General features: G+C 37.5%; 1 protein-coding gene across 9 annotated transcripts in view; it reads right to left on the reverse strand.

Moving 5' to 3' along the window:
• The window catches only part of map7d3 (MAP7 domain containing 3), a 30,278-nt gene extending 18,071 nt beyond the window's left edge, over positions 1–12,207 (reverse strand). For 6 of the 9 annotated variants that reach the window (XM_063000465.1, XM_063000463.1, XM_063000460.1 and 3 more), the window contains exons 1-7: positions 12,114–12,170; positions 8,066–8,164; positions 6,090–6,170; positions 5,833–5,996; positions 2,762–2,870; positions 2,286–2,381; positions 632–733 (exon numbers count right to left, since the gene is read on the reverse strand). In XM_063000465.1, coding sequence (XP_062856535.1) covers positions 632–733; positions 2,286–2,381; positions 2,762–2,870; positions 5,833–5,996; positions 6,090–6,170; positions 8,066–8,164; positions 12,114–12,159 — 697 coding nt within the window. In that variant the 5' untranslated portion in view covers positions 12,160–12,170. Of the gene's footprint in view, positions 1–631; positions 734–2,285; positions 2,382–2,761; positions 2,871–5,832; positions 5,997–6,089; positions 6,171–8,065; positions 8,165–12,113 lie in introns of all 9 variants that reach the window. The other 3 variants (XM_063000464.1, XM_063000459.1, XM_063000456.1) reach the window with 2 other exon arrangements.
• Between the last annotated feature and the right edge of the window lie 388 nt (positions 12,208–12,595).

A 12,595-nucleotide genomic window follows, 5' to 3' on the forward strand; every position in this document is an offset into this window, starting at 1 on the left:
GCGATAGGTGTTATAGGTAATGCACGTTCAGCACAAATTGGATTTGTTTCGTATGATTTGAAAGTAGTCCACACGTAGCAATTTTTCCTTAGCATATTTTGGTGCTCAGTGATACTGATATAAATCAGTTACTATCTTTAATGAACCATATTACCCAACTTGTGGTAGGACGCATTTGGTGTTCTAAAAGGAAGGAAATAAAGACAGATCCAACACAAATACTGCCATGAAATCAGCTTAGTCAGTACTGCATGATTCTCTCATGGGGAAAAAAAACTAGGAAAAACAGCACTACTGCATTTTTCACTGACACAGCAATTATGCTGCAGTAAAACTAGGGCTAAGCTCAAACAATTCCAAAAACACACTTTAAAGCAAGATCACATAAAACAAAGTAACACAAAAGAAGCATGACTTCCCATGCCTAATGATTACTTCCCATTCAGATCACATTATAGTGATTGGATACATGCATGATTAGCACTGACAAAGACCTGAATTACCAGCCATTTCATGTTGTCTTTGAGAAATAGTGAGAACTCCAAACAGCCTGGATAAGGAAGAGAGGAGGTGAACATACTAGCAGGGTATAATTGAGCTGTGTGAGAAAGAGAAACATGGGAACACCTACTTTTGTCCGGGGAGTTGAGCAGTGCGGCAGAGGAAGACAGGCGCTTGCTGACGGCCAAGTCGGCTGGCTGCTTTAGGTTTGTGGTGGAGGAGGAGCGCTTATCTACACACAGACAAACCAGGGGAGAAAGATTAGAGGAACAGAGCCTAAACAGAAATACTATAGGATGGATTCTAAATTTTATATAGGAACAAAATAACACCGGGGCTGACTGACTGACTTCCATTAATGAAATAAGACTTAATAAGAATTAGAAGTGGTTCTTAATAGGAATAAAAATGGGTACAGATTACTCAAAAGTGGCAACACCATTCAATTAAGACAACGAGTGATCAAATGTATGTGCTATATTAGTCCAATTGGAACACAAGATATCCTTCCACTTTTTGGGGGAATTCTAAATAAGTGTACATCAAGTTTGTCGACCAAGTGTAGAGGAGACCTGATCTAGGAAGTGTGGCTTTAGTTTAAGATGTTCTTCAGTTATTGCTTGTCATTTAGAATGACATGGTCACAAGGCAGGAATAACCTGGACAGGTCACTTGACAGGCAGATCAATTATCAAAATAATTTTAGGTTGCAGCCCTAATAGTTTTATTTGTCAAACATAAACTACGTTGCTTATTAAAATCTGTGACATGTTCTGTATAGAACAGATGTACTGGCAACACGACGAGTAATATGAGGAACAGATAAATCAAGGCATTCCTTTAAATATGCAGAAAAGTGCTTCATGTTTAAAGCGAGAATGTTAAATGCCATACCAATGCAATCAAACAGGCAGTTAGTTGACAAGAACAATGAGAATTCCTTTAAAAATATGATAAACTCTAGTAAATGTAAACTACAGCTGAAATAATTTGTTTCTAATTCAGGGCTGTTTTTTTCCTGTAAATGAATTATTGCAAAAGATTTGTCAAACAATATGCAGCCTCTTAGCTTATGGCAAAGTAGAGCTTGCATGACCATGTACATCTGGGTTCCAGAAGCCCCTAATTTATAACAGACCTGTTTTCGTTTAAGAATCACAGTTAACTATCCAGACAATTGTCTTGTTAGTGTAAGGTGACAATTTGTTTTTTTTTTTTTTTTTTAAATACCTTGACAACAACACTATGGTTTCATGTACTTTGTAATGGGTGCAGTCAATTTAGTCATAATGCTATGGGTAAAAGAGTTCCAGAGATTGTCCCTCTTTGGACTACTGTTGTACCAACTAATGCATGCCGGGAACACCCTACAAGACCTGGTGTTTTGGAGATGATCTGACCCAGTCATCTAACCATCAATTTTTAATCAATAGAGAAGCAAACACTTTCATTGAAATGTATGTTTACTTTTGACTTCAAATATACAAGACTGACTTTTAACATTTACATGCAAAGATGCAAACTGTGTAGAACATTCAGAAACCTGCTGCCATCAAGGGCCATATAAATGAACTTCAATACTAAGTGTATTTAGATAAGTACAATAGAAGGAAAAAACAAGCTAGAGTGAGAGTGAGAGAGACACCACTTGTGAACTTCCTTGTTGTGAACAAAAGACACACAGAACCAGCCAGATGTGAGAGCATGAGTGAGAAGCAAAGAAAGGACAGAGCCGGTTCGTGCCATGCTGTGCCACTCTAGGCAAGCGAGCAAGTGTTGACCACCTTGTGAAGTTCGGCTCCGGGGAGGCTTGGAGACTGGAGAGGCTGGGGAGATTACTACAGTGACTGGGGAGGAAACGGGGTCACTCACACTTTCACCTGGGAGAAGGGCACGGACAGACATGTTGCTAAATGAAATGCACACATGATCTCAAGGACGAAGAGAGGTAAAAAACAAACAAACGAACTAAAAGCATATGTGACACTATCAAGGAGTTATCTCCAGCAGCTTTACTCCAATTTTAACCAACATGAGAAGAAATAAACAAAAACACAGATTAACTTATACGAGTATATATGAGACTTGGATTATAAAGTAAAAAACAAGGTTCTTTAAACAGCTGCCAAATTTTACAATTAAAAATCAGATATGCTGCCAAATATCTTCAGTTATTCATGAAGCTACATTACACCTGTAGGAAGGAGGAAATGTGTAGTGAATGCTAGGGAAAGACAAAACACTGCAGTGGAACTCATACCATTTTTGTTCTCTGCATCACTCAGACCACCCCAGGACCATCTCTTCTGTCTCTGATCCACTTTCTGACTGCGCTCCAATGTACGCCGCAACACTGCCTCATAATGTTCCTACACATGCGCACACAAAGCAAAAACATTATTCTCTACTGCACTATGTATATACAGTGCTGTGAAAAAGTATTGGTGGTAGCGTAAAGCTTCTGCAGAACCTGGTGACTTGTCATAACTAATAGAGACCCATCAGTTTGTGACTTAAAGCACAGGTTAGGGCTGGGCGATATATCGAGATTTTATAAAATATCGATATATTTTCATACGCGATATAAGATAAGACAATATCGCATATATCGATATAGATGTTGCGTTCCAGTTAGATCCGACAGTTCGTCTTTCTCTTCTCCCAGTTTGTCTCTGCACATGTTCACCTGCCCCGCCCCTCTCCCTCACTGAACACAACTCGCCCCGCCCCACCGCCTCACCAGTAATTCCTGCAGGCAGCGATAGCATGGAGACGGATAAAGACATGACAGAAGCTATCGAAGAGGAGCTGCTTACTAAAAAGAATAATAATGACTCTTTTTGGAATTATTTGGAGATGGTTCGAATTCAAAGTGTCAGATGAGCAGCAGAATAATGTATTCTGTAGAGAATGTCGAAAACAAGTCCAGATAAAAGGTTCCAGCTCCGTGTACCTTTGGTCATTCGTTTTCACTTCAAATCCCAAAGTTAAAAAACAAGAAAACGAGTCGTTATTCGTTTCAAAAACCAACACAAGCGCATGCACACGCTGACATGCACGTATTTACTTCACATTAAGTGTTGAGAAAGTAATAATAACGTAACGGTGCGTCTCCTGTTGTTCTGACTCTTGTGTTTGTATATGTGATGTGCATATATTTGCTCTATCTGTAAATACAAACATTATGGGGATTTCTGTAGTGGATGTTGTACGTGGTTGTGTTAGTTTATACTGGACGATCGCCCGACGTCCGACACGTCATTTATTTATCTTCTATTATAGTATTTCTTGTTGTCGGGCCAATAAACAACCAAACATTATTAAATTGCATGAACTAACTCTGCAGTAAACAAGGAGCAAACAGCAATTAAACAGCAAATAAAGCTGTTAAATAATAATAAAGTGCATGAAGAAGAACGCTGATTAAAATGCATTAAATGTTGTAATAGTTACACAGTAACATGAACGATTAGTTCTGCCTGTATTACAGAACTGAGTTCTATACGTAAAAAAAAAATTTATGTAAATGTTATGGCGACATATACATAAAATAATGTATAAAGTCCAAACATGTGGGGGTGGGGTGGGGGGGGTTAACGAGGGGTTTACTTTAACGGGGTTTTACTTTTAATGTCACACAAGCTCAGCCGGAAACCGTGTCATTCCGACATCTTCCCTACACACTCGCTCCCTGCACCCTATAGTGCACTTAACATTCTTAAAGGGCCAGACAATATATTTGTAATTCACATTACACAACAGGAGATGCCTTAGAAAACAACTTTTTTTTTCTTAGAATAGCTCTTTTTTTTTTAAGGAAAAATAGTTCTTGTGTGAAGCTTCCCCAGCATGAATATTAATAAAAGTGCCTGTAAAAAAATTGGAACATGTAGCTTTGTCTCAGAAGTGTCTTTTTGTTATTACCTTATGGGATAAAAAAATATCGAGATATATATCGTATATCGCCGTTCAGCAAAAAATATCGAGATATTATTTTTGATCCATATCGCCCAGCCCTAGCACAGGTGCAGTTGAGTTATGCAACAGGACAATAATCTAAAGCACACAAGCAAATCCACCTCTGACTGATTCAAAAGATTTAAAAGTAAGGGTTTTGGAGTGGCTGATTCCTGACTTGAATCCCATGTAGATGCTGTGGCAAGACTTAAAAGCAGTTCATGCTTGGAAACCCTCCAATGTAGCCAAATTAAACAAATTTCCCCACAGCCAAGAACAAGTGTCATTGTGAGTTATCACAAATGTTTGATTGCTGTTGTTACTGCCCTGGGCAAAACAATTAGTTGAGGTATGGGGGCAATTACTTTTTCATGAGTAATTTTGAATAAACTCTTATCTTTAATAAACGGAATGATCATTAAAAGCTGCATATTGGGCTTAGTCATGTTACCTTTATCTTAGATTAAAATAGAAAAAAATAAAAGAAATGTGCAAAAATAGAAGAAATGTGGAGAAAAGCAAAAACAAATGCCCTCTGCTTAATTTCTATGTTTTGTTGTTTGTTTTAACATATCTAGACCAAAATTAATATAATAGTTACTGATGAATAAATTGATGTATTGTGTTAAATTTTTTTTAACAAAAATACAAAAAAAATTGTGGTAAAATTTGGGGCGATTTTGACTAGCAATATCAATACCATTTTATCACTGTTCGTACTGACAAACACAATGGTAATGAGATTGCTGATAGCACGATGGTTTAATGGACAGAGGAGTAATTGCTGCAGTATACTTGCACAAACATAATAGCATAGAATAGTCATCAGAAATAAATCTTACCCCCAACCCTAATCCTATTCTGGCAATTTAAAAACATGCTGTGGACTGTTGACATAAACCTTGGAGGTCTGGGCCACATTTAACAAAAAATAAATAAATAAAAGTTTTGATTTGGTTTGAAAAGAACACTTTCAACTACTAATCATTTAGAGTAAATTGTATTTACACAAAAACAAACAATTTCATCTAGGAGATATTCCAAAACCATTAAACTGTATAAATAATAACAGTTTACTTTAAACAGATTAGCATGAACAGAAAGCAGCTTTACAGCATTCTAATTAGAATAGGGATTGAAACAGACGTTCAAAGATTGCTTTGTGTGTAGGATTAGGCTTTTAAAATGGTTAGTAACACAATGAGAAATGTCTCTAGCTTCCTATACACACGCTCCATTCACAAATAAGAAACACCCTCCTTTTTTGCCCAGGATTGATCTAAAGAAAACAATCAACACCAAGTATACTCGATCAGTCCTTAGAAATTAAATTAAAACTGAAAAAATTAAATAAAAAGGAAAAGATAAGACTACCTTCTCCTCCTCTTGCTTCTGTTTCCTCTTCTCCTCTACTGCAGCTCGCCTCTGCTCCTCTTTCCTGCGCTGCTCTTCCAGCTTCCTCTGTCGCTCCTCCATCTGCTTCTCTACCTGCAGCTTGGCCTTACGCTCTCGCTCCAAAATCTGAGAGCCACGTACCGCTGCAGGAATACCACACAGCACATGTATTGATGTGTTGATCGCATGTCTGCTTACAGAAGATGATTGTGACAGTAATTATTGCAATAGTTCACCTTGTTGCTTTTCCTGTTCTTCTCTTCTTTCTTTGGCGACTCTGAGTTTGTCGTCTATCCTAAGTGCTGCTCCATCAATCACTAAAGAAAACGTAACCCATGCCTATTCACTCTACATCATTCAAACTGTCATTAGCCTTCAGCTTATTAGAGCTTCTTAACTGAGAGCAATGGACAGCACTCATCCCTGTTACATAGATAATTCAGTCACATGCTCAACATATCGCTGGGCTTATGCAGCTTAAACATTTTTCAGGTAAGCAGACCTTCAGAAACCTTCAGAAGGAGCTGTGCTGCTGTGCTAAAATGAAAGGTTTTATAGGTGTGTGAGGCATAAAACGGTATGTAAAAAATGATTATGGAAAATGCTTTGTTTATATTTATATTGACCTGAGCACTGCTACCACACTTTAATTATTAATAATTAAGAGGACTGTCCACATACTTTCGGCAATATACCACGTGTTCAATTAAAATACACTAACTGTGTAACTGCACTGATTTTAATAAATCTTGCTTCCACTTTCTTACCACTGTGCTCCTGGTATTTTAAGTTGTGGGTCTGTATTGTACTTATTTAACCATAAAGTCATTGTGTTATTTTCTTTGTATTTACACCATTGTAATGTCATACTTGTTTTACCAGAAACTACTGTTTTGCACATTGTTACTGTGCTAGTCATGTGGATGTCTAGTCTTGTGTAAACAAACCCTGTACTTGCTTTGCAGATTTATTAATTGCATTGTAGCCATCACACACAATGTCAAGTGCAATATTCTTACTCGCTGCATATGTGTACAAGGAATAGGTGTAGATACAAGAATACTTGTGTACTCATAACTGTCATCAATTATTGTTCATTGTTTAAATTCTTTAAGTGGCAACTTGATCAGTTTTACAATACATAGAAGTAATATGCTTATATTGACTATATCTAGGATAGGAGTTCAAAATACACACCACAATCCATGATCATGTTCGTTTACACTTTGTATCTTTGTCTAAAACAAACATTTAATTTTGGCGGTATCCTACAGTATCTTAATGGGGTTAAAGTCAGGACTTAACTAGGCCACCTCAAAACCTTGATTTTGTTTCTCACAAGCCATTCAGATGAGGATTTGCTCTTGTTCTTTCGATCGTTGTCCTGTTTCATAACCCAACTGCATTTGAACATTATATCACATACTAATTATAGATTTCCTGGTGGAGAGCAAAATTCATGGTTCCATCAACTACGGCAGGTCACCCAGGCCTCTATGCAGCAAAGCATCACGAGACCATCAAATTACCAACTGACTTTTAATACAATGTTCCTATTATGGAATGTTTCATCAACTCCAATTGATTAGGGCTTTAAAAATGTTTTAAATACTTTCCAGACCAATTTATTTCTTGTTCTTTATTGCGTTTAAATGAGGCAGTGTCCTGCTTTGGGAGACCTTATAGCAGAGATCACATATATTCAAATAGAACAAGCTATCAGTAATCAGACCAGAGCGTGTTCATTGTAACTGAACACCCGTATCAAGCATGCAATTACATTTTTTTAAGTTTATTTTTATTATACACTGTGGGCCGGATGGTTTTGGATAAATTTTCCTTTTAATAATAAAATAACTTAAACACTAGTTTGTGTTGACATCACCTCTCCCACCCGGTTTTCATCCAATCTAGTAATTTTCTAATTCCTGTTTATAACTCTGCTGATGCTTACACTATCTCCATTTAAGGGGCAATGTGTCGCAATGCTATATACAATGTGATTCCAACCACTCACGCAGCTGCCCAGACCAGTCCTAGAGACAGATTTCCAGTGGGAAGTTAAAAATAGTTTAAAATATAACTGTGATGACCAGAAGTGGGTAAATGCTTATTCACGTCACTGCAGATAGTCTGAGTAATAAGTGGCGTCAGTGAAAGATGGCATATTGATGGACAGTTTAAATAGACAGTATAACACAAATGTAGATACCTGGTTTAGCATGGCTCTTTGCAGTACTGGCTGTATTTGGTGCTGGGCTGTTTCCGGCTAGGCTGCGTCGCTCCTCAGCTTGCGCCTGTGCGGCTGCAGCTGCAAAAGCCACAAAGGAAAAACCCATATGATAAATTCGTTTAAATTCATTTTAAAATGTGTCTAAATTATGCCAACAAATACAACAAAATTCTGGAATAGTATCAGTCATTTAGAATAGTATCAGTCACCAAATCTACTCACAATCTGCTTAATATATCTCTTTTATATAAAGGGTCAATTAATATCATGAATCAAAAGTTTATGATATTCTTAATGCATTACCAAATAAAGAGAATGAGTTATGAAGAGGTGACTAATTAGTGTAACATTTTTCACTTTTAGTAATGAGAGGCAGGCTAAATGTATGTAAATCCCCAACACAGCAGAAAATTACAGAGGAAAAAGGCTGCACCGGAAACTCAACAATAAAACAAAGCAAAGTCATCATGTGGGGAAGCTGCTAATTACAGAAGCAATTCCACTGGAAGAGTGAGCGCTCAAATGCAGTAAAAGCACAAGACACAGCTAAAAAAAAAATTAAAGGCACTTTAAAATCAGCTAAATTAAAATGCTAGATTAGACAAACTTCCACTGAGCACAATGAATCTTTTAGTTACCATAATTCTATCAGATAATTGGTGTTACGTAGGAATGCAATATATTTAACTAAAAACTCTTAAAAATCTACAAGTTATACCCAACAACTGATACCCAATAGCATCCCCACATTAACCATTTAACACATGTAAAGCTATGCCAAACATCACAGCGTAGCACAATTTTTCTGTGCCAATACAATTTACATTTACAGCAAAACATACAGTGCCATAAACAGTATATCCAACCCTTCTGGTTTCTTGTATTTTGGCCTATATGGGATAGGGGTAAAATCCTGGGTGGGCTCACTAATACAGAAGGTGCATGGCATCACATGACCCTAGCCTTTGGGAAAACACACATCACTTCACTCTTAGTGTAGATCCTAGCCCAGATAAATAGGAGGATTGGTCAGGAAGGGCAGCTGGCGTAAAAACTGCCGAATCAAAAATGAGGACAAATGATCTGCTGAGGCAACCCCTAACAGGATCAGCCATTAAAAACCATCCTCTTTCTCTAAAGTAAACAAATAAAATGTGCAGGTTGGTTTTCTGTAGTGTATTAACTTTTCTCCCACAATGGAGAACTTAAACTGGAAAAAAAAAAAATCACCCTGTACAAACCAAAAGCAGATACCCGAGATAACTATATGTTAACCCTTAAACCAAAGCAAAAATAATTTAACAACCATGCTGACAATAATTTATTTCTGACTGCATATCATGCCACTATGAACTTCAGAAGCATCAAGACACATTTAATATTTATGAGTATTATGACATCATAAACCATATTAATCTCTATATCTAAAAAAAAGAAACACTTTTTTAAGAAACCTAAAAAAGACACTTCACTATTAAAAAAAACAGCAGTGCTGTTCATCCTGCTGAAAAACGTAATTTAAGCAGTCGGTAAAACACAAGAAACAGTCATGCATACACAACACTACAACCCTCTGTATTCATATACACAAGGATGAACAGCCAGCAAGGAACGCTGGCTCTCAGAGGGTCAGTGGGTCTCTTGTTACACCGATCAATCTCTGTGTGTCTTGCTGCAGTAGCTGGGGCAACAAGAAACGCCTTATGGAGATACCAATGACGTAGCCACATCTGTGATTTTCCCCACCCATCTGTTTTGCATACACTTATATGTCTGTCTACCAATTAGGATTTTGCTAAGCTGTTCATTCATCAGTATGCATACAGTGGTAGCCAAAAGTCTGCGACAAAAAATATTGGAGTTGCCACAAATGTGTCCTGGTTAACTCAAATCAACAGTGATGGAAAAAATGCAGCGAAGCAAGCAAGGGACAGATTTGATTTACATAGGACTGCAATAATTAATAAATAAATAAATAAAAGAACAACATATTCGTTGAATGCATATTTGTTTTGTTTTTAAAATCCTACAGTAAGCAAAACAAGTCACTGTTTAACTGAAATTTTTATATGCCATGGTGGTGTAGGTTAATTTATAGGGGTGGTGAATAGCGATATAAATTGTGTCTACACTAACCATATATTTAGGCAGGTACAGTAATGAGCAAAGCTATGATATAATGCCTATAATAAGAGCAGGCCATGTTTGTGTTCAAAAAGAAGAAAAAAGAAGTCACCTACAGTAGCCCTAGCCCCAGATTACCAGTGTTTTCATTCTAATCAACAAACTGTATAATGGATTATATAGATGACTGCTAAAAATGCAGAGGAAGGAACTGCCTGTTGATTTTTTTGATAGTCTGTGAATAGGAAGCACATTTGATCTCCAATTTACTTCCCTTCCCTAAAGGCAACTCATACAGAGAAGAAGCTGTGATGAACAAAAGAGGACAAAAATAGTCACCTGTGGTGAGATTGAACCTTGGTGATAATTGGACTTTCCAGCAAGATGGTGATCCCGAGCACACTTTCAAATCAACTAAAGCTTGGATAAGAAATCAGTCCTGGATGTTCAACCATGTAATGTGTTGTTAAAACTGCTTGTAAGTATCAATAATAAATTTTCTGTCTCTATTTCATGTTGAATATTCTTAGTTAGCAAATCAGCAGTCTGAACATCGTATCACTTGTCTGTAAAGGTCTGTAGCTGAGATTTAAATTCAAATCAAGCATCAGATAATGGAAAGGAATTAAAATGACCTTTTGAACTGACAGCATTAATCAAATAATGACCTATTCATGGGTGATCAATTAACAGACTAATCATTAACAATCCTAATAGAAACAATGTTTTACTTGTGTTATGTATTCATGTATTGAGTGTGAAATGTTTTTATTTGTTAGCAGCAAATACAGTCTGAAGGTTTACAGGCGTCTTGGGTGGATGTGTAGAAAATGACAGGAGGGAGGAATGTAAATAAGCCAGTCACGACTGCTTGTTGGTTTCCAGATGCTATTTTAGATGCTTTTAAGACCTTTGATTTAATAAAATTGTTTTAAAAACTTGTCCATTATGTTGGTTGGATATTTTCACCATGTTTACAATTTTAATAAGATATAAAAATCTAAACTTAGATGTAAAAATGGGTGGAATTGAGAAAGTCTGCGGGTGCAATCTGCACTTAATTTCAGCAATTTTAGTCAACTTTTACTTAAAAATGTTCCCCAGGCATTAATCTCGTTAGGTATAATGACAGATCCCACGTGACAAGCAGAAATACTAGCTAAACTTAAAAACTAAACGCCTTGTTACACACAGTGTAGTCTGTCAACGTCAAGTATCGCGATACTGTGTTTACCACGTCGACCTCTCTCCTATGATGCCCTAATGAACTAAGCAGCAACCTCAGGGGGAAACTAGCTAGCTAAACAATGGCTGTGTCTCAATTCGCACCTTACGAACTAAATAGTATGAGTTTTTTTAATGATAACCTCCCACCGGTTGTGTACTAATCTGATGCCAATGATAGTGCGGAGATAAGCATTTTAAGACACAGCCCAGATGACAGGAGCATCATTAGCTACGTGTCCCTTAGGTGCTTGCCAAGCAAGTTACAAGTTCAACGTCTGACATTTATTATAATCGTTTCAAAGCTTCAGTTACTCACTTATTAGCACCTATACACGGTACACAAGCCTCTACAATGCTATTTAGCAAATTAGCCACGTCGGCGGTTAAACGCAAACCGGCTTGCTATAGAAGCTAAGTAGGAAAACGTAACTTATAGCCTAAGCGTTTGAGTTGCAGGAACTTTAAATAACAACTACTTATAATGTTTGTTACAGTAAAAGCTCGTAATATATGTGCTCATCTCAAAACCCGCTAAACGGAAGCCAGTCCGAATCAAAGACTCAGTTCAAAACGCATTACATGAACCGTTCCCCAACGTCCAATATTTACAGAGATTTTGCCTAACTATTCCACGTAACAAAACCCTCATAAACAAGTTTAATAAACACATTCTTACCCATTTGTGCTCGCAATCCTTTCAGAGACGTCGCGCCCTCCGCCATTTTTAACCGAACTTTTCCTCCTCTGTGTTTTTTTTCTGTCACATTCATTAGCTCGCGGCGCGCTTTTGCCGGTCACGCGCACTGGACACAACAGAGCACGAGCCCGCCATCTGGCGTCAACATTTACATTTTCGGCATTTAGCAGACGCTTTTTACCCAAAGCGACTTACAGTCTAAGCAATTGAGGGTTAAGGGCCTTGCTCAAGGGCCCAACTGTGGCAACCTGGCAGTGGTGGGGTTAGAAACAGCGACTTTCTGCTTATAGTCCAGTATCTTAACCGCTAGGCTACAAGTGCCCTCAACCGGTGTCAACATCAGTAAACACTTGGAATTTCCACAGTAGAGTATCATATGGTACTATACGTTTTGACATTAGTAATGCCACATTTAGTGATTGTTTTTATTGCCAGCTGAGCCCTACTGTACTTTACGGAGC

The sequence above is a fragment of the Trichomycterus rosablanca genome, chromosome 8 (genome assembly GCF_030014385.1).
Source record: "Trichomycterus rosablanca isolate fTriRos1 chromosome 8, fTriRos1.hap1, whole genome shotgun sequence".
NCBI classification, from domain to species: Eukaryota; Metazoa; Chordata; class Actinopteri; order Siluriformes; family Trichomycteridae; genus Trichomycterus; species Trichomycterus rosablanca.